This window comes from Xyrauchen texanus, chromosome 4, assembly GCF_025860055.1.
Source record: "Xyrauchen texanus isolate HMW12.3.18 chromosome 4, RBS_HiC_50CHRs, whole genome shotgun sequence".
Classification (NCBI taxonomy): Eukaryota; Metazoa; Chordata; class Actinopteri; order Cypriniformes; family Catostomidae; genus Xyrauchen; species Xyrauchen texanus.
The window spans coordinates 21,622,770-21,646,096 of NC_068279.1; the positions used below are offsets into that span (position 1 = coordinate 21,622,770).

General features: G+C 39.2%; 1 protein-coding gene across 3 annotated transcripts in view; it reads right to left on the reverse strand.

Moving 5' to 3' along the window:
• LOC127634192 (P2X purinoceptor 1-like) overlaps positions 1 to 23,327 on the reverse strand; it is a 39,805-nt gene extending 16,478 nt beyond the window's left edge. For 2 of the 3 annotated variants that reach the window (XM_052113653.1, XM_052113635.1), the window contains exons 1-4: positions 23,093 to 23,327; positions 18,171 to 18,315; positions 9,024 to 9,092; positions 4,790 to 4,862 (exon numbers count right to left, since the gene is read on the reverse strand). In XM_052113653.1, the coding sequence (XP_051969613.1) occupies positions 4,790 to 4,862; positions 9,024 to 9,092; positions 18,171 to 18,315; positions 23,093 to 23,238 (433 nt within the window). In that variant the 5' untranslated portion in view covers positions 23,239 to 23,327. The remainder of the gene's footprint in view (positions 1 to 4,789; positions 4,863 to 9,023; positions 9,093 to 18,170; positions 18,316 to 23,092) is intronic. The other variant, XM_052113643.1, reaches the window with a different exon arrangement.

Consider the following 23,327-nt stretch of genomic DNA (forward strand, 5'->3'; position numbering starts at 1 on the left):
AATGTCAAATGTTAATATGAGTGGATTGTCTCTCTCCACATGGAATGTGAATAGGTTGGGGCACCCCAAAAAAAGAAGGAAGGTTATTTATCTTCTTAAGCGTAAGAAATATGATATAGTTTTTCTTCAAGAAACGCATCTTTTCGCACAAGAAGCTGAAAAATGTGGGAAGATATGAGGTGGACATGTTTTCTTTAGTGCTGGCTCAATTAAGAGCAGGGGAGTCATTACACTGATAAGCATCTACAGTTCAAATATCTCACACAGATTAAAGATAAATTAGGAAGAGTCATTATTGTTTTAGCAGAAATTCAGGGGCAATGTCTCATTTTGGCAAATATTTACTCTATTTACCTAACATTGATGATCAGGGCTTTTTTATAAATCTTGAAGGGATGTTGAAAGCCACTGGCACCCCAGTAACATTGATGCTTCACAGGATGTGTAAAAATCTTTGTCTTACATATATTTGGAGACTTTCTAACCCATCTGGTATAGGGACTATACATTTTTTTTCATCAGTCCATAAGATTTATTCTAGAATATACTGTATATATAGATGTCCCTCACTTCGTCTGTTGTTGATTGCTCAATTGGAAACATTTTAGTCTCAGATCACACCCTAGTGAGTTTAGAGGTGTTTGGAGAAAATTAAAATCATATAGAAAATATAGAAATCAAAACTTCTGGCTAGATATATAAAACAGATTCATTTTCTACAATTCCCTCAGTGAAATCTGCTTGTGGTGAAATATTTACCACAGCCATTGATATTAATAATGCTTTTAAAGAATTCTATCTTGATCTCTATTGTTCCATGTCTTTGTCTACTGATGAGGATATTAGAAACTTTGTGGAACCATTAGAACTTCCTAAACTGATGGCTGAACAAAAAATCTTCTTGATTCTGAGATTACCTTGGAGGAGCTTGGCAAGGTATTTAAGGCCTTGCCCTCAGGCAAGGCTCTGCGGCCAGATGGCTTTGCCACTGAGTTTTTTAGATCTTATCCCACAGAACTGGCTCCACTTTTGCTAGAAGTTTATAAGGAATCATTAAAGAATGGAAAGATTCCGCCAACATGACGGAAGCCTGGATCAGTCCGATTCTTCAAGTTCCAAACGAGGGTGAGAGTTTGAATGAGAATTTCCCTGATCCAGATAGACGTTAAAATATTGTAAAATAATTTTGGCTAACCGATTAATTAAAGTTCAGATCAGGTGGGGTTTATTCTGGGCCATAGCTCTTCTGATTCATGTGGTCAGTGGCGAATGATCAGACTCTGATTGCTGCCATCTCACTTAATGCTGAAAAGGCATTTTATATGGTAGATTTAAGTTACTTTATTAACACCTGGTAGTGGCAGTATAAACGAATGGATTAATTTCAGATTATTTTACTCTTGATAGGGGCACCCGGCAAGGTTTCCCTCTTTTCCCATTATTGGTCTGTCTTGCTCTGGAATCATTAGCAGCCGTGATAAGGAAAGAGCATGATTTTCCAGGGGTGGTGGCGGGAGGTATGGCGCATAAGCTTTTGCTTTATGTAGATTATATTTTATTATTCGTCACCGACCCTACTAGATCTATGCCTTGCCTCCCCAGAATTATTCATTCCTTTTCTAAGTTCTACAGAGTATACAGAGTTAATTGGTCTAAATCCAAAGCTTTGGATCTAACAGCATGCTAACCGATAATGGCTTTTCAGCTGGGCACATTCCAGTGGCCCAAACAGGGCATTAAGTATTTGGGTATTTTATTCCCAGCAAATTTGTATGATTTAGTTAGAGTTAATTTTGACCCTTTAATAAAAAGATTTTCAAGCGATGTGGGCAGGTGGGCTTCATTACATTTATCTATGATTGTGATTAATGTTATTAAAATTAATTGTATTCCAAAATTCAACTACTTGCTACAGTCTCTCCCTATAGATGTCCCCTTCTCTTATATCAAGCAATTTGATAACATAGTGAAGTCCTTAATTTTGAATGGTAAACGTCCCAGATTACATTTCAGTAAACTGCATAGGCCGATTGACAAAGGTGGGCTAGACCTACCCAAGATTTAGTTTTATTATTATGCATTTGGTCACAGACATTTAACTCTTGGTCACTTCATCCATGGTTTTGTATTGAAAAGGAAGTTCTTGCCCCTATTTCACCATTGCAAAGCCTTTCTATCAAACTATCCAGAGAAGTTAAATTACACCTCGTTATCTCACATTTGCACTCGGTATGGGCAAAAGTGTCCAGAGTGTTTAATTTAGACATTTATTAAAATGTTGACTCGAGCATATGGCTGAACCCAAAATTATGTAAGTAATGTAAAGTAGTTATGTATTAAATAATAAGTGCCCTTTCTGCTGGTCAGAGTTGATTGTGATGGGGGTTACTACACTCTGCTCTGTACTGTTGTTGGGAGTAGAATACACCCCCCCAAAGCAGCAGACACTCTGGGAATGGTGATTACTGCTTTTGGAAAGGGTCATGAGGCATCAGTGTATTACTCAATGTTAATTCAGAGTCTGGGGGACAGAGCTTTAAATTCTATCAAGAGATTATGGTAGAAATACTTAAACTTGGTATTGGAGTAGAGAGTGTGAGCTAGGATTCCAAAAAATGTCAAGTCTGCATCTAGTGATGCAAGGGTCCACCTTATGCAATTCAAGATATTACATAAATTCTAATGGACCCCCTCTACATTATATAGGCTTGGTCTTAAAGACACACCCTCCTGCTGGCAATGCCAATCAGAAGATGGAGACACAACCCATGTTTTTTAGTGGTATGTTAAGATCCAAGAATTTTGGTTGACGGCTCAGAGATTTATGTGTGATGTATTGGGCACTCATATTTCATTTTGACCCAGACTCTGTATTTTAGGCAATGGGGTGGTCATCAATATAGTGAATAAATACATCAAAAATTGGGTCCTAACCAGTGTCGTGATCGCCAGACAATTAGTTTTAAGGAGATGGAAGCCAGCTGGAGTGCCCCTATTTCAGGAGTGGTGCTCGGAGATGGGGAGGGTGGTGGCTTTCGAAGAAGGGTCATCTAGAAGACTGTGGAATTTGGACTAATTTGTGGGGAAATGGGGCAAATATTTGGTGTTTTGGAGGTCTCTTAGGTAGGGGAAGTGGGGAGAGAGATGTAGTTGTTAATGTGTGTGATTATTATATATGTGTGTGCATGTGTGTGTGTGCATGTGTGTGTGTGCATGTGTGTGTTTAATCATATGTGAATACGGGAATGTTTGTTGAGAGTCAGGGTGGGGTTGGTGATGGGGAGGGGTAATATATGTGTATATATGTTTTGCTTTTCTTTGTTTAATGTATTAATCAATAAAAAAAAATTATCTAAAAAAAAATAGTTGTGTGAGAAAAAGAAAAGAAAATTTCCCAGGTTCGTTAAGTCACTGTTGTAACAGGATTAAGGATATTGTGTTTTATATGGTTAAGTTTGTTGAAAGTGCGTGCCAAACTGGAAGTCAGTTTGCTTTGAATTACTACAAAGTGAGATAGTGCTGTTTACTTAAGCCTGTATTCCTGGAATGCCAATGTACATTGTTCTGCTACACAGCACATGAAACTAAGTCAATATTTGAGTATTTGTGACCCACAGAGAGCTCAGGATAGTCAATAATGTGGGTTTAATTTAAGGAATTCATTGTTTGTGCTTACCTTAAAATCAGCTTTTTGGACAGGGTTTATTAGCTAGTTTGCATTTATATTTGACTAGCAGTGAAATAATGTAATGTAGCTACTGTTGTGAATGATGAGTTAAATCTTGGCTCTTGATGATCAGATTTTTCAAAACTAGGACCTATAATGTATTCAGTAACTGCAAAATAATTAAGACTGATCATTTATGTAATATTTATCCTTTTTAATATGCAGAGGCAATTTAAGTTTTGCTTGAAAAGTGTTAACACTGGCTCTGTGGTGCTATCAAAACATTGCTCTGTTGTTTTGAGGATCCAACTAGCTCAACATAATGTTTGGAACAGTTTGGAATGGGACTGTCTGTCTGACCAATGGCAGAAAGGGGAGTGTGTTGGAAACCTGTTTGAAAACTTGTGGCTAGTGGCAAAGAATTGTTGTTGTTGTTGTTTTTGTTTTGTTTTTTAACAAAGTGAATCTATAAGTGTGTGTGGCTTTGTCTATTGTGTGTGTTTATCATGCTCAGCATTATCTAATATAAACAGACATGAAATAACATTGAACTTATCGAAGCATCCATAAATAAGAAAAGCACAAGATCTAGTCACACCAAGTTAACTAAATCTGGATAAGAGCCCTGTGATTTTCTGGAATTAGTGACATCAGTGAGAAAAGTATGAGGTTTAGTAAGATTTGGAAAGTTGAGATAGAAGCCTTAGAATACAAAAGTACAGCCTTTTAGTCATGAATGTTAGTTACTTGGCTGATGAGCAGGATTGTCATTTAGGAGAGCATGAGTGGAATGATGCGCCACCTCATTTGCAAGGGGTTTACAGTACATGTTTAGTTGGAAATGAAATCAAAGTGCTTACGTGCAAGTCCACTTATTTTCTTACACCATGTATATGAATTCTGGTGTAGATAATTTACACCACTGGTGCATTGATTTAGTTGCCAGTAAAGGCAATTGTGATCATTCTGTAAACTATTGCAATGATTGGCAATTTTGAAAATAGGTTGAAACACAGATACTTCAGTTCCTCAGTCCCCAGGCTACTGTTAGTGTTGTAAAGTTAGTCTGCCATGCTGTGCTGTTGCCTTCTGTTGAAACAAATATATAGTTCAGAACTTTACCATTTCCCGTACGTTTGTATGTGCCCTCATCACAGTCAGCGTCCGAATTACACTTGTTCTTCCCATCTGGGATCTGCAACACACACAGGCAGATATGCAAACTTTATTGGCTATTAGTGCTTTGCTTGTTTGTCCAAATAAGACTGGACGAAAGAAGGCCAAAATAACCACAAACTCTGTCCTGAGACTCATTTGTTTAAGCAAAGCAATAGAGGAAGGGCAAAAATATACTGTAAAATTGAGAATTTAATTGAAACAGAGAGCATGAAGATGAATGAAGATGTGATAGATATGGTAAAGTATCTGATCTGATGAACAGGTTTGGCTAAACCCCTTAATTCCATTGAAGATTATTTTTAAAGTTACATCATATAATTACATGGATTATTGCATCAATCTCAAACATTTGCTGACCAGGAATCAGCACAACAACAGCAAACAATTGCGTGAGGGATTCACATCTATCTCAATCCCTCGCCGCTCAAGAACAACCATAACAAACAATTTCGGTAAGTCATGGCATCCGCTCATGTTATTGCTTCCTGCACTGCATGCCACATGTTTACTATAGCTTCTTCTGCTAGTGGAGGTCAGTGAGAAAGAGAAGCTGGTAAATACTGTTTCTGTTGCGGGTAGAACAGAGAACAACACACACTTTGTTTCTGGCTGTAGAGCCCCTGCAGCAGTGCGCTGGTGAGATCTCAGTGGCATACTCACTCAGCAAGGTGACACCACTCTCCCGTTCCTGTTAAGGTTTCCATTAAATTTTCCCCACTCAGTGATGCACTCACGCAGTATAATGTTGAAACAGAGACTGTGACTGTTCCCAAAACTACCAAACCCAATGGAATTTGCATGCCACTCCCCCAGACATACGGTTATATAAGGAGCAATACCAACAAAGCTCTTAAAAGAGATATTCTCTGTATTCTCAGAACCTATTCTTTATATTATTAATTCCTCACTATCCTTAGGCCATGTCCCAAGAAACTTTAAAATGGAAGCCACAGCCTGATCCTGAAGAATTGGCTTATTATAGGCTGATTTCAAATCTCCTGTTTATGTGGAAAATACTAGAGAAGGTAGTGTCCTCCCAACTATGTTCCTTTCTACAGAGAAATAGTATATATGTGCAATTTCAGTCAGGATTTAGGCCTCATCACAGTACAGAGACGGCACTTATCAGAGTTGAAAATGACTTGCTCTTATCATCTGATCATGGCTGCAATTCTTTTCTAGTGTTTTTAGATCCTAGTGCTACCTTCGACACCATAGATCATGACATTCTCTTAAATATGTTGAGAATTATGTTGGCATTTGTAGACCTGAATTAGTATGGTTTAGGTTCTATTTAGCAGACTGCTACCACATTGTCTGTGTAAAAAAGGAATTGTCTATCCAAACAAAATTTAAGTATGGAGTGCCACAGGGATCAGTTTTAGGGCCTCTGCTTTTATCTTCCCATGGGAGATATTATCAGGAATCGTGGAATAATTTTCCACTATTATGCCAAAGATACCCAACTTTATATTTCTTCGAAAACTGATTAAATTTCTTACAATTCTCCAAATTAGCATAGTGTATCAATGAAATCAATGATTGGATGGACAGATGTTTCCTTTTAATCAATTCTGAAAAAACAGAGCAACTAATTATTGGACCAAAAACCTCTAAAAATAAGCTGCTAAAATATAATTTGATTCTCGATGTATGTACTGTTACATCGTCTTCTACAGCGAAGAACTGAGGTGTTATATTTGATACCAGTCTTTCTAATGTTTGTAGAACAGCATTCTTCCACCTCAGAAATATTGCTAAGTTACGACACAAGCTGAAAAATGTATTAATGCATTCATGACATCAAAAGTAGATTATTGAAATGCATTACTGGGAGGAAGTCCAGCAAGTTCAATATATGAACTTCAATTGGTTAAAAATGCAGCAAATTTCATATTAACATAAAAATGTTGTTAAAGAGCAACATGCAGGTTGAATTTATAACTGAATTAATACTTTATATTGTCTGCAGAGGTCTTTTAAAAACACATATGTAGAAATTACTAATGAAATACATTTTAAGTAGAGATTTTGATGAAAATGTGCTAGGCTCTGGAATACGCCTTTCCCGCTATAGCAACGCGTCATATGACGTAGGGCGAGGCAAACAAAAGAGCTCGCGGTCAGCTCTCTATTGTTGGGTGTTGATGTAGTTAGAGCAGTAGTGAGAGACAGAAAGTTTTAGATCGAGTTTTAGAGAAGCCATAATGGTAAATTATTGTGTTTGTGCTGGTTGCACGAATTCCAGCCTGTCAGGACATCGTGTCCATCATTTTCCTTCTAGGAAAAACAAGGCTTTTCGGTCTTGGGTGCGTTTTGTGCAGGTGAAGAGAGCAGACTTCACTGCCGCGTCTGTTACCACACACTCGGTCGTTTGTGGCGCACATTTCACTCTGGAGAATTATCGACCTGGAGATTTGTTGGGAGTCTCGGATGGGATTTCGGAGTAAGGACTACGTGAGGCTGATTACTGATGCTGTTCCCTCGGTGCACTTGATGGAATCAAGTCCACCGTCAAAGTTTACACCGGATTTTGGCACGGGCTGGACTCTAGGACCAAGTGCTAACGTTAGCAGACATTCTGTGCAACGAAAACGAGGACTTAGCAGAGTAAGTCTTACTTTTAATTATTTTAACTCTTAATTTGTGTAATTTCGTAATAATAATAGTATAATATTTTTATATAATATATTTTTTATAATATTAAATATTTAATATTTATTTAGTATAATAATACAGAGAGAGGGAGAGAGACTGAGCTTTAGGACAGGTTGTCGTAACGTAATTGTCTGCCTTCTGAAATGAATTTAGTAGTTTGCACGATGCTATTGGCAGGAAGCTAGCCCAACTTTCCCGTTTCCCCCGCATTTCAATTCAAACTGTTCTCCCGCCGCCCTCCCGTCTGATTTTGTATCCCCGTAGGCTAACGTTATACTGTCCAGTAAATTACAAAACCACACCGGAGAACTCAGTTTCTTCATTCGCATCCATTGTAACCTGAGCTTGAACTTGCTCCCTCGCCCATCGTCACTTCCGGTTAGTGCTTTATAGACGCGGAAGTTATTTTATCACAATTTATCTCAAAATATCGTTAATGGCTAAATATATATTACTCCAGTTCAGAAAATCTAGTTGTTTTATCATCAACATACACTATGCTATATAGGGGTGTCCAACCTGCATGTTGCTCTTTAACTACGAACAAAGCTTTGAATGGTCTAGTTCCACAGTACATAAGTGACCTTCTACTACGCTATGTTCCATCACGTTCATTACAATCGTAAAATTCTGGCATGTTAATTGTTCCAAGAATATAAAAATCCACAAAAGGAGGTACTATAGATCCTTTTCCTATTTGGCTCCTAACTATGGAATAGTCTCCCTAACACTGTTCGGGACACAGACATATTCACTCAGTTCAAGTCTAGACTAAAGACTCATCTATTTAGCCACGCATACACCTAATTTATCCATCAACTCACAATTAGGCTGTTGTAGGAACCAGAACAATTATCATTATCTATTACTTACTCCTTGTCATATCCTGAGATTACCAGAGCCGGACAGATACAGCTCCGTTCCTGCTTGGTGTTGGACTCCACTGCTACGTGTCTCTGAGTGATGACGACTAAATTTAACCGGTGCTAGCCAGACATCACTTCAGTCTATTACGATAGACTTCAGGGGATCAACTGATGCCAACTCCAAACATAAGATATGGGATGCTTTATATGTCATTGCCTGAATCTTGGACTAGGATAGACCTCACCAAAATGACCTGCTGGTTGAACTGCGATGCACCTCACTGATCTCTGCCTGCATCACCTTGGTCTAATGATGGACTACACTCTTAAAATGGAATACATAGACTATCAATTAATTGCCACAGGCCAGGCCACCACAAACCCACAAACTGACACTCAATGAAAAACATGAATTTAATGGGCCGAAGACATAACAGTTAAAGTGGTAAGATGATACTGAAGAGGAACTGAAGTGAGAAAGGGTTTAATCAGCAACTGAACTGACATGGAAAGTTAAAGATGATCTGGAAATTAGTCATATAGAGAAAATGCCCAAACCTTTAAGAGAATCATGACTGTGAAAAACAATCGAGGAGTAGGTCTAAGAGAAGGAGAGAAAGACAGACTGAGGTGTGACAGACATATTTACCAACCTCATGACACTTGCCCTGTGTCTGTGTAGTTGAAATGTAATTTGTCATCACAACAAAAGATGAATCACCCTGGAAAACAGAATTCTTTTGTATTATATATGGAGAAATGTGGCCATGTGCAATTGGCTACAGTATGTGCACAAACCAACATGTGGTGGGGTACATTGTTGAGTCAGAGTGCCACTTGGAATTTACCTTATTTTTCTATTATGCAATACAGTGGTTGCATAAGAAATAAGAAGACAGACTTCAGCATACCATCGTTTGTGGCCTATGCATGACATGACATTTCCTTTCACACAGATCAAGTCTAATTCTGAAACCAAAACTTAAACCTAAAGCAGACTTCAGACCTCTAAAAAGCTTGATTTACACCTGTTGAAGAGAATAGGGATGGGACACTGTGGTCAACTAATTGAATAGTCATTGAACAAATTAATAGTCCATTAGTGAGGTCGACTACAAACATTAATATGTTTAGTGGGAGATGCAATTCTCAAATTAAAGGTATTTACTCTCCATCATACCATGTATGACTTTATTTTGTTCCATACAATGTAAGTGAATGGTGATCAGACCTTTGTAGCTTCAAAAATCACAAAGAAAACATAGAAGTAATCCATACGACTCCAGTGGTTAATTCCAAATCTTCAGAAGCAATATACAGGTGCTGGTCATATAATTAGAATATCATCAAAAGTTGATTTATTTCAGTAATTCCATTCAAAATGTGAAACTTGGACATTATATTCTTTCATTACACACAGACTGATATATTTCAAATGTTTATTTCATTTAATTGTGATGATTAAAACTGACAACTAATGCACATCCCAAATTCAGTATCTCCGAAAATTAGAATATTACTTAAGACCAATAAAAAAAAAAAAAAAAAAAGTATTTTTAGAAATGTTGGCCAACTGAAAAGTATGAACATGAAAAGTATGAGCATGTACAGCACTCAATACTTAGTTGGGGCTCCTTTTGCCTGAATTACTGCAGCAATGCAGCATGGCATGGAGTCGATCAGTCTGTGGCACTGCTCGGGTGTTATGAGAGCCCAGGTTGCTCTGATAGTGGCCTTCAGCTCTTCTGCATTGTTGGGTCTGGTGTATCGCATCTTCCTCTTCACAATACCCCATATATTTACTATAGGGTTAAGGTCAGGCGAGTTTGCTGGCCAATTAAGAACAGGGATACCATGGTCCTTAAACCAGGTACTGGTAGCTTTGGCACTGTGTGCAGGTGCCAAGTCCTGTTGGAAAATGAAATCTGCATCTCCATAAAGTTGGTCAGCAGCAGGAAGCATGAAGTGCTCTAAAACTTCCTGGTAGACGGCTGCGTTGATCTTGGACCTCAGAAAACACAGTGGACCAACACCAGCAGATGACATGGCACCCCAAACCATCACTGACTGTGGAAACATTACACTGGACTTCAAGCATCTTGGATTGTGTGCCTCTCCTCTCTTCCTCCAGACTCTGGGACCTTGATTTCCAAAGGAAATGCAAAAATTTACTTTCATCAGAGAACATAACTTTGGACCACTCAGCAGCAGTCCATTCCTTTTTGTCTTTAGCCCAGGAGAGACGCTTCTGACGCGGTGTCTTGTTCAAGAGTAGCTTGCAACAAGGAATGAGACAGATGAAATCCATGTCTTGCATACGTCTGTGCGTGGTGGTTCCTGACGCACTGACTCCAGCTGCAGTCCACTCTTTGTGAATCTCCCCCACATTTTTGAATGGGTTTTGTTTCACAATCCTTTCCAGGGTGCGGTTATCCCTATTGCTTGTACAATTTTTTTCTACCGCGTCTTTTCCTTCCCTTCGCCTCTCTATTAATGTGCTTGGACACAGAGCTCTGTGAACAGCCAGCCTCTTTAGCAATGACCTTTTGTGTCTTACCCTCCTTGTGCAAGGTATCAATGGTCATCTTTTGGACAGCTGTCAAGTCAGCAGTCTTCCCCATGATTGTGTAGCCTACAGAACTAGACTGAGAGACCATTTAAAGGCCTTTGCAGGTGTTTTGAGTTAATTAGCTGATTAGATTGTGGCACCCGGTGTCTTCAATATTGAACCTTTTCACAATATTCTAATTTTCAGAGATACTGATTTTGGGGTTTTTCATTAGTTGTCAGTTATAATCATCAAAATTAAAAGGAATGAACACTTGAAATATATCAGTCTGTGTGGAATGAATGTATACATTATCCAAGTTTCACTTTTTGAATGGAATTACTGAAATAAATAAACTTTTTGATGATATTCTAATTATATGACCAGCACCTGTACTGTAATAGGTGTTGGTGAGAAACAGATACATGAAGTTAGAAGTTTACATACACCTTAGCAAAATATATTTAATCTCAGTTTTTCACAATTCCTGACATTTAATCATTGAAAACATTCCCTATCTTTGGTCAGTTAGGATCACTACTTTATTTTAAGTATGTGAAATGTAAGACTAGTAGTAGAAAGAATGATTTAATTCAGATTTTATTTCTTTCATTATATTCACAGTCCCAGTGGGTCAGAAGTTTACATACAATTTGTTAATATTTGGTAGCATTGTCTTTAAATTGTTTAACTTTGTAGTTCAATTTTTTGGGTTGCTTTTCTCAAGCTTCTCACAATAAGTTGCTGGAACTTTGGCCCATTCTACCAGACAGAACTGGTGTAACTAAGTCAAGTTTTTAGGCCTCCTTGTTCACACACTCTTTTTCATTTCTGCCCACAAATGTTCTATCGGATTGAGGTGAGGGCATTATGATGGCCATTCCAATACTTTGAATTTGAATATAAGCCATTTTGCCACAAATTTGGAGGTGTGCTTGGTGTCATTGTCCATTTGGATGACCCATTTGCAACCAAGCTTTAACTTCCTGGCTGATGTCTTGAGATGATGCTTCAATATATCAACAACATTTTCCTCATGATGCCATCGATTTTGTGAAGTGCATCAGTCGCTCCTGCAACAAAGCACCCCCACAACATGATGCTGCCACCGCCATTCTTCACAGTTGGGATGGTGTTCTTTGGCTTGCAAGCCTCACCCTTTTTCCTCCAAACATAATAATGGTCATTATGACAAACAGTTACATTTTTGTTTCATCAGACCAGAGGACATTTCTCCAAAAAGTAAGATCTTTGTCCCTATGTGCACTTGCAAACTTTTTATGGAGGTTTTGGACCAGTGGCTTCTTCCATGCTGAGCAGCCTTTCGGGTTTTGTCAACATAGGACTGGTTTTACTGTGGATATAGATGATTGTCTACCGGTTTCCTCCAGCATCTTCACAAGGTCCTTTGCTGTTGTTCTGAGGTTGATTTGCTCTTTTCGTACTAAACTACGCTCATCTCTAGGAGACAGAATGCGTCTCCTTCCTTAGTGGTATGATGGCTGCGTGGTACCATGGTGTTTATACTATGTACTATTGTTTGTACAAATGAATGTGGTACCTTCAGAAAATTGGAAATTGCTTCCAAGGATGAACCAGACTTGTGGATGTCCACAATTTGTGGTCTTTTTCCCATTTTCCCATGATGTCAATCAAAGAGGCACTGAGTTTGAAGGTAGGCCTTAAAATATATCCACAGGTACACCTCCAATTCAGTAAACCTCCTATGAGAAGCTAATTGGCTAATTATCTAAAGGCTTGACATAATTTTCTGGAATTTTCCAAGCTGCTTAAAGGCACAGTTAACTTAGTGCGTGTAAACTGCTGACTCACTGGAATTGTGATATTGTCAATTAAAAGTGAAACAATCTGTCTGTAAACAACTGTTGGAAAATTACTCATGTCATGCACAAAGTAGATATCTTAAACGACTTGCCAAAACTATAGTTTGCTAATATTAAATCTGTGGAGTGGTTAAAAAATGAGTTTTAATAACTTCAACCTAAGTGTATGTAAACTTCTGACTTCAACTTTAAGTCCTTTTTTACTCTGAATCTCCACTTTCACTTTTACTTTTACATCTGAAAGTTTCATGTGGTGCCTGTTTAGAATCAAATTAACAGTCAGCACAGTAAAACCTTCTGCCAGAAGTTTAATCTCTTTAATGCTTTAGGTTTAGTCCATTAAACCGCTGCATCAACAATACATCAAAAGACTATCACTGTCGGACATTAAATCATCTGCTGTGAGTAATGTTCCCGTATTTGTGAGGTGCTATGTAAAGAATAGTCTTTTGCTGATTCTGTCTGACACTGCTTAAAATAGTTAAAGTAAAAAATGTCATGGTGGAGGAGATGTTGTGTCGAATGTAGTGACACAAGGGGTCTTTCTTGAGAGCCTCAAGTACCTCACGTAATTGGACCGAAAAGGCCAATGAGAAATTGCCAGACAGAATTTGCCTGATTGAAGAGGGAATTAAGCCTGTGGAGCCCTTCTCCAGTACAGAGCACTTGCGGCTCGTAGTGGGTCTGGTTGCTAAATTCGCAGGCCAGAAGGCTAGGGAGGAAGAGCATCCAGGAAGCGAGAGCTTAGTGGCTGACCTGGGAGAGAAAGCCCACTGGATCAACTTGGTGAAGGGCGCTAGGTGCAAGTGGAACACTTGGTTGGTTGTTCCGTATTACCGAGTTCTACTGGCTCGGACCTGACAAACATGGGACGAGACCGACTCAACCCTGAGATTGTAGAAAATCGCAAAGGTGTTGGGTGTTGCCCAGCCCACTGCTCTGCAGATGTCTGCTTAGGGAGGTACTGTTGGCTTTTGCCCACGAATATGCCCCACTTCTCGTCGAGTATGCTCGAACCCACAAGTGGGCGGGCACGGCCTGAGTCTGGAAGGCCAAGGAAATGCCGTCGACGACCCAGCGGGCAGCCTCAGTTTGGAGACAACGTTATCTTTCCACCATCCCTCGCTCAAGGAGGAGATGGCGTGCGGTTTGTGAGATATGAGGAGAGCACACGCCACCTTGGTGATTTAAGTATGCTACCGTCACGATGCAGTCTGAATGGATCAAGACATGCTTACCCCGAATCTGTGGGAGAAATCTCAGAGGGGCAAGGAATACCGCCAGCAACTCTAGGCAGTTGATGTGCCAACACAGTCGGGGCACTTTCCAGGAGCCAGTGGGATTGCACACGCCGCCCCAACACAGTTGAGAGGCGTCTGTGGTGACCATGACACGTCTGGACACCTGCTGTATGGGGATTCCAGTCCACAGAAAACAGAGGTCTGTCCAAGGGTTGAAAGTCTGATGGCAGGAAGGGGTAATTAACACATGGTATGTGCTGCGGCGCAATGCCCATCTCAGGACTAGAGTCTGAAGCCAGTGCTGAAGCGGTATCATATGCATCAACCCGTGCCACGCGACCATGGCCGAGGATGCCATATGCCCCAGGAAACTCTGGAACTGTTTTAGAGGAACCGCTGTGCCGGGCTCGAAGAGAGCAAGGCACCTTAGCACCGACTGCGTGTGCTCGTTCGTGAGGCGCGCTGTCATTGAGACTCAGTCTAACTTCATGCCGAGAAAAGAGATGCTCTGATCCGGGGAGAGCTTGCTCTTTTCCCAGTTGACCTGAATCCCTAGACAGCTGAGGTGCCTGAGCACCTGGTCCCTGTGAGCGCATAGTAACTCTCGAGAATGAGCCATTCGTTGAGGTAATTGAGTATGCGGATGCCTACTTCCTGTAGCGGGGCAAGGGCTGCCTCTGCGCCCTTGGTGAAGACGCAAGGGGACAGGGACAGACTGAAGGGGAGTACCTTGTACAGAAATGCCTGGTCATCAAATGCGAACCGTAGGAAGGGTCGATGTCAAGGCAGAAAGGAGATGTGGAAGTACGCGTCCTTCAGGTCTAATGCTGCAAACCAATCTGTTGCCGAACGCAGTTTAAAATCTGTTTCTGCGTGAACATATTGAACGGGAGTTTGTGTAAAGCCAGGTTGAGAACCACAACCCACAGCCTTTTTTGGGTATGATGAAGTAATGTCTGTAGAGACCCTTCTTCATCTCGACTGTAGGGACAGGCTCTATCGCGTCCTTGAGTAGCAGAGTTGTAATCTCTGCCCGTAAGTTGCTGGCGTTTTCACCGCGCATCGAAGTGGAGCGAATACCGCTGAAACAAGGCGGGAGCCTGGCGAATTTAATCAGATGTTCTGATCGAGTCAGATGGTCCTGGTGAACCAGCGCGACGGGTTGGACAGCGAAAGCCATGTGTCCAAGCTCCATGCGAAGGTCACTAAGGGTATGATCGTTTTTGATGTTTCGGGTGGGGCTTCGCAGTGGGCGTTGCAGGTAATAATATGTCGGGAGTCAAAAGCACGTCCCGTTGCTTGGGTGCTGACAAAAGACTCAAAGCATTTACCTTGCTCCGCGCACCTGGCAGGGGGCGGGTTAGAGACTGACGAGGAGGTCCTGTGAAGACGTCCTTGGAACTCATTAGCGCCGGCCTGCCGGGGATGGGCAGTCATGGGTCCGGAGGTAAAGTAACTGCGTCCGGGGAGCCGGGACTGTGGTTTTTGATGATGGGGTTCAGTGAGAACTGCTGGCACTGGCTGGATGACCCAGGAAGTGGGGAAATCCCACATTGTCTTTTATTAACAATGTGGGAAAACAAGGATTTTCCTGCCGGCCCTCCACCGGGGGATGGAGTGGTCTTGGTACCAGCTCCGGAGCGAATGTCTGACTCCCTGGGTCTTCTGTCTCAGGAGTGCTTAGGAGCCTTCCGGGTCCTAGAGGAAGTCCTGGAGACCGGGGGCATGCGCCGCCTGTGGGGTACTCGATGCTGAGGCTTAGGGCCCTGGTTGAGGCAGAGCTGCCTGTTGCTTGGACGCAGGGGGACACCCTCAGCATGCAGACGGGCGTGGACCGTTCTGGGGTGGCACCGCGGCATGATGTGCGAGATCACTTCCACCTGCCTCCTTACCACCGAAGACTGCTGGGCCAAGTCATCGACGGTGTCGCCGAAGAGGCCAAGCTTGGAGACTGGTGCATTGAGAAAGCGAGCCTTGTCAACGTCGCACATCTCGACCATGTTCAGCCATCGGTGACGTTCCTGGTCCACGAGTGTGGCCATCGCCTGCCTGAGTGCCCGCGCTGTGACCTTCGTGGCTCTGAGAACGAGGTCGGTGGCAGAGCGCAGTTAATGCAGCACATCGGGGTCAGGACTACCCAAGTGCAGGACTTTAAGTGCCTTGGCTTGGTGGACTTGCTGGAGAGCCATGCCATGCAGGGCGGAGGCAGCCTGTCCAGAGGCGCTGTAGGCTTTAGAAGTCAGTGACGACTTCATCCTACAGGCCTTGGAGGGGAGTACCGAACGATCCAGGTGGCGCCGTTCTTGGGGCACAGGTGGAACTCAACTGCCCTATCCACCTGGGGAACCTCCATGTACCCGTGGGCCGCCCCACCGTCAAGGGTAGTGAGAGCGGACGAGTGAGGAGGTCGAATCTGGGTAGTAAAATGTGCCCTTCACTACCTCCTCAGCTCGTCGTGCACTTCCGGGAGGGGTGGGATGTCTATGAGCGGTGCCTTGACCCGAGGAACCATTTAACACAAATGTTAAATCAATTAAAGTCAACAGCAATGCTCTGATAGAGGTGAGTGGAACAGTAGTGAGACTAAGTTTGCTGCTGCACAACCGCTCGGCTCCGAAGAAAAAATCGGACTGACAGACGAACGGCCGCTTCCCTTTATACACGTATGTCCGGGGGCGGGACATGCGAATTCTGTCTGCCAATTTCTCATTGGCCTTATCTCAAGTTCAGAGGTACGTGAGGCTCTCATGAAAGACCCTTTGTGTCACTACATTCGACACAACATCGAGTGAGTAAAAGACTCTGGGGCATGGGTTATTATCTAAGTGCACATTACTTGTACATAAAGTACAAGTGGTGTTGTAACCTTAACGGTATTCAAATGCTCCATCTCATGCTCCATCTCATGCTCCATCTCTTGTGTCACTGATCTCTACCAACTATGATCTTTATCAATAGTGTCTTCCTGTCTAGTGTCATAGCCTTGTGGGCAGTGCTTCAACATGCAAAAAATAAATAAAATAAAATGTAACCTTTTAACATTTAAATTCAATGGTTTTCTTGAATTCAAAAATATTAATTAACATATATGAATCAATATGACTCCATTAGGTTACACTAGCTAAATTAAATTTAGAGGTAATTTCAGTTAAATAGATCCTTAAGGTAAAAACCAGAGTTATTTATTTTTTTCACTGTCGATGTTTTCATATAGTCCACATTTATAATCTGTTTTTAAAAATGTAATCCAAACTTGAAAATAAACAGATAATTTTAGAATTTTGAAAATGTAAAATCAATTAAAGTCATGATGTGAAATAAGAACTATTTCAGATTTCCCCCTATTTCTAGATTGAAGAAAATTGTAATTTGTGACATTGACCATGTTAGCTTCTGATTTCCTTGCTTCCATTAAACCACCTTCTTTCTACAACATATTTCTTTGCTTCCATTAAACCACCATTAAAGATGTTTCTTTGTACCAAACTAAAATCATGCTGGTATAACGTAGATCATCAGGTTTTTAACAAACTTGTGTAATCTATGTCAGTTCAGTGCTGTCATTAAACCAAAAGCCAAAAACATATACATGATGTTTTCAGTTTAGAGAAAGTATTTGTTATCACATTGAAGGATTTTTAATTGTTTGTTTTGTAGGCATGATAATATTTGATATTAATGTGAAACTCTCATGGCCACTCCTTTGATTGTACAGTAGTGACGTGTTTACTTCTCTGTCAACAGTCTGTCACTGTCTTATGACTCTGTGTGCTCTCTTGGAAAAAAGAAAAACCATGAAAATGCCATTGGCATAAAGTAAAACACTTCCAATTACTGTATTTAAACAATTACTATATGGTGTAATTTTGCTTGTATATTGATCGATGTAAGAATATCTTCATTTGAAAATGTAATGGTTTCTTTTCCAAGTAGTAAATCACCTAAATACAGATGTTTACTTGCCTTGAGAATTTGAGCACTGTTATCTGTGATTGGACCCAGAACCAGAGCCACCATGATGCCTATAATATTAACATTTTAAACTCTGGAAGCAAGTGTGATATTTACTGGATGGGCAATTACTCATTCAGTGCAACTGTTCTAACATATATGTTTCTGAGCCAACATTGATGTTTAAAAGTCAAAAATTAGAAAACAAAAACCCACCTGTTCAGGAAAAACATAATCAGCTACATCCCATATTCTCTCTTTTCCAGTGATATTTGTGTAGGCCAGTCCCTTCATCTTGGTGAGGACAGAGCCTATGGCGGTATCCATAGTCTGGTAACCTTTCTCATATATAAACACCCACCTAACAAAAGTAAGAAACAATCCATTAACCTTATTGATCTGCTAAAATCAAGCTGAGGAACTGTTTTAAGAGAACTAAAGATTTAATTCTGGATATGTTTTGAGGACTATTTCATATTTAAACTATTTAATTTGGTTTGATGTGCTCTTTTAAACTACTTTTTGCACAACAGCTGGAAAGTGTGTTGATGTCACAAGGCTATTTCTTATATTTTTGTGTTTTAGTTTGTGTGAGGGTGATTACACAGTTGAATTTTGTGCTATAGAAAAAGCAGGATGAAGCAAAGGCTTTGGCCTCATGCCCTCTAAAAAGAACCCCAAATTTCTCTCTTCCTTTTAAAGCTCTCGAGCTTATCATCTTACACACTTACAGATGAGAAACTGCTCCAGACTGACCAGGCTAGCAAAAATAAACTGTAATGCCATTTTATGTTGTTATTTTATTTTATTTTTTAGGCACAGATACTACGAAATTTGAATTGCTTTGCATCTACATAAAAACACATGTTAAACCAAAAATATTCCCCCAAAGGTTGCCCCAACTATGAACAAAAATTGTCTAAATGAACAATTTCATATTGAACAAAGTTGCTGATTTGGGATTTCCCATCAATTCATTGCAACGAAAAAATTATGCACTCACTGTTATTGACTGTTTTCTGACTGTATTTATGCTGTTACTGTTGTTTGTTGTTGCCACTATGGCCAGTTGTTGCTGTGTGGTGATGTTAGAACTCATCTTTTAACTTAATGAGGTTTGTTGATTGTCACCATTATTGAGGTTTGTGTTTAAGGGTTAAGGTATATTGTGTGTCTATGAATAAATTAATGTTCTGTTTTGCCTTGCAAGACATGCCTTTCTTCAGAGGTGAAAAGTGCAGTTAAATTCATGTAAAAGTCATTTAAAACCATATATAAGATCAAAATGGTGACAAAATGAAGGTTCTTGTATTGTGAATTGATAGTTGACTGAACAAAAAATATGTACAGTAGTTCACTCAACAAGGCTTTTTGTATGTAGAGAACAAACAAATTCAAATTGACTAAACAAAGCAATGCTACTGAGGTCAATTATTAAGACAGTTGTTGAGATAACTCAGATATCATGCTGCCTTGATTTTTCAACTTATCACATCTATATCTTTATTGACTTGATCAATTTTGGTTTCATTCTGCAGCCAAATTAGATTCTAGAGTTACTAAGGAAAAGTCATTTGACAACTTTTAAAATACATCACTTATCTATGATACTGTAAACACTACATGATATAAAAAATAAATAAAAGGGTGACATGATTACAGAAAGGAAAAGATTAAAAAGTTATTTTCAATATCATAATGTATTAAACAATTACATTCAAATCAATTTATGTGCAGGGTTTAAATTTCCGTTAATGCCGACTGAGAGTTATTGTTGCACATAAAACATGTTCAAAACAATGCAAGGAATGCAAATAATAAAAAAAAACACTAAAAAAGCAAGGTCACTTGGTGTGTTATGTCCCGCACAATAGAGGCAGTAGAGCAGTTGTTTGGTACATGGGCCACATTGGGCTTTAAATGAATAATTCACACAAAAATTTTAATTCTCTCATCATTTAATCATCCTTATGCCATCCTGGATGTGTATGACTTTCTTCAGCAGAACACAAATTAAGATTATTAGAAGAATGTCTCAGCTCTTTTGGTCAATATAATGCAAGTAAATGGGTGCCAATATTTTTTATCACATCAAGTCAGCATTAAAGTAGCCTAATCCATGTGACTCCAGTGGTTAAATCCATGTCTTCGGTAGAGATATGATAGCGTGGGTGAGGAACACTTTAACTTTCTTATTCTTTTGATTTTGGTGATTCACATTCTTCATGCATATCGCCATCTACTGGGCAGAGAGAAGAATTTCTAGCAAATAGACTTAAATATTGATCTTTATCTCACCCACACCTATCATATAACTTCTAAAGTCATGGATTAAATCACTGGAGTCATATGGATTACTTTTGTGCAGCCTTTATGTGCTTTTTGAAGCATCAACATTTTGGCTTGTATTCTATGGATTTACAGAGCTGAAATTTTCTTCTAAAAATCTTATTTTGTGTTCTGCTAAAGAAAGAAAGTCATACACATCTGGGATGGCATGAGGGTAAATGATCAGAGAATTTTCATTTTTGAGTGACCTATTTCTTCAAGTAGCACATGGGGGGCACATTGTCCTCCTTTTGAGATACAATGTTTCACATTTAGTTCTTGTAACTTTTAAGCCAAGCAATAGATGTGTTCTCATTCTATTGCATGATGCACAATGAAGTGAAGAGAATGTTCTGCCTGAAGTATTGCTCTGCAAATGTTGATACTTTTATATCAGTCATTAGACAAAACTTGATAAAGGCTAAGCATAATTATAAATTATTTTATCATCTCTACTTTCCTAGTAATGTTTTATTCAAATTAACACAATCGCTACATCAGGGGTCAGTATAATTAAAAAAATAACAAAATTATTAAAAATATTATTATTAAAAATGTCACTGTTTTATTCTATTACATTAATACTTTTAAAGCTACTCAAGTTATTCAGCCAAAAGTAGTGAGTCGTTTTCTCGTTTCCTTGTTATTGTTGTTTGATTAATAGCCTTTATATGACATAGCCTACAAGACAGTGCTCAATTAGGTTACATGTACACTTCAAGTCTGACAAGTCTGGCAAATAAACTTTTTCTTCCACTGTTTAAGTTCACTTTAGACCAAACCGATTGCATTTACATTAATGTCTCACCAAGATGGGCACTGGCTTAATTATGAAGTGTATTTGACAATTTAGGCATGTACCCACATTAGCGCACAAACATTAGCCGCCTGTTAATCAAACAGTCCATCTTTTATATTATATCTAGATCAACCAACCAGTTGTTGTCTTGCTATTGCGATCGATGTAATGAACACCCCTGGCCTAGATGTAGAACATAGGCTAAGTGTAGAAAATTACTCAAAAGTTTATCATCTATATCGAGGACACCTCTTCTTCTTTTTTTCCAAAAAAAACATCAAGATTGTTTTATCGCCCAGCCCTATTGGTAACATTGCCTTAATCTCTCACATCAACCCAATAATCCCAATAAATACATTTACAGGCTACATTATAGACACACAGAATCTAGTAAGCAGAAATGTGAAATTTACCTCAATATGTTTTTTCAAATTAGAGGCAGGATTAATGCTGATATCTGGCTTGAGCAAGTTAAACACACATGGCACATTCATATAGTTGGCTTTGTGAAAAACCCTTTCATATTTGACCGTGATGTTCAGGTGTTAAAAATGTGTTTGAGGCATTCTCCACATCTATAATAGTTGGCGACAGATCTACAGCTGCCGTTCAAGTTTTTTACGTGTGATTTTTTTGATGGGAGTCACGAGACTCTTTCCTTAGCCAATCATGTTGATAGATACAAATAAAATCAGGACAGGGAAGAAGCATACACAGACAGTCAGAAAATAGTGCATTATAAGTACAGTTACAGCACTTAAAATGTACTCAAGTAAAAGTAAAAGTATACAATTTTAAAACTACTTAAAAAAGTACAATTCCTGAGAAAAACTACTTAATTACAGTAACGTGAGTATTTATAATTCATTACTTTACACCCCTGTAAACAAAAGGGAATTTCAAAGAGAACTGGATGCTAGAGAGCAGCACAATTTTTTTCTGCAGTATGACTATAAAGGAGATTTAGCTATTGTTAAACTCTACTATATGATTTACTGTAGTAAATCATGTAAGTTGTCATGTAAACATTTTTCACAGTTATATAACGCCTTGTAGATGTATCCTCATATGGCAACAGCTACTGTACACAATATTCCAGACACGATTCCATTTAAGATATTTCTAAAATACATATTAGAATCACGTCTAACTATACAGTAAGTTTAAAGTGATTTGGATGCAAAACACACTTTAATAATATTTGTTTGGTTAAAACGCAAATAGATTTTGCATAGAGCACACAAATACCATCCACATAACGTCTTTCTGGTGCTCAATACATTACACAACACAGGTTTCAGAGGAAATGTCTCAAGTTTAGAAGAACGTAATTGTAGTAAATGTTAACATCTGTCAAAGCCAACTTTGACTATAACCTGACATTTCACCTCATTATCGCTCTTTCTGTCTGTCAAACAAATTTGCTTTTATAACAGTTCTATATGTCACTTTCATATCTTGAGCATCAGATGCATCACATGCATGTCTCTTACTACACTGACACATACTGTTATCTAATACATATTAAGGGCCAGTGTTTAGCTCTATAAATGGAGATGTGCAGTTGCTATGTTATTGTTGTTATATAAACCATTTCAATTTAATCAAAGATGACAAAATGGAAATCATGTGGATGATATGTAAACCAAGCACTCATAGTAATTAATAATAATTCTGTAAACTAGAAACTAGACACTGGCACACAAAATTTCAATTCTTTCCCTCTTTTTTTGGGAATCATGTCTGTCCTTTCTGAAACAATAATAGTTTGATGGTTTAATTGCTATATTAGTATTCATCTATTGATTTGTATAAAGACTAAATAATGCAGTTGCCTCTCTTTGAAATCAGGAATTTATAAATTGTGACAGCTCTTAACCATTCCATTCGATATAAGCCATGATGAGTTGTTATTCTGTTTACATTCTCTACATTTTTTACTGTTGATACATGCATGTTCAGTTCAGATGCACAACATTTCAGTTTTAAAAAAATAAATAAAAGTTCTTACCCAATGATGTAGGCTAGAACGCCCAGCTGGATGATTCTACAAACAACTGCAACTCTGCTGTTCTTGACTATAACTTGACGAGGAGTCTCATATTCAAAGAGAAATTCTGAAAAATAATCCTTTATTGAGATTTTCATTGTCCTCATGGAAAGTTGAAAGGAAAAGTTACAAAGATACAAAATGTCACGCTTTTTATCCCTCTCTCTTTTTTCCCTCTTCACGTGTTCTTGAAGAC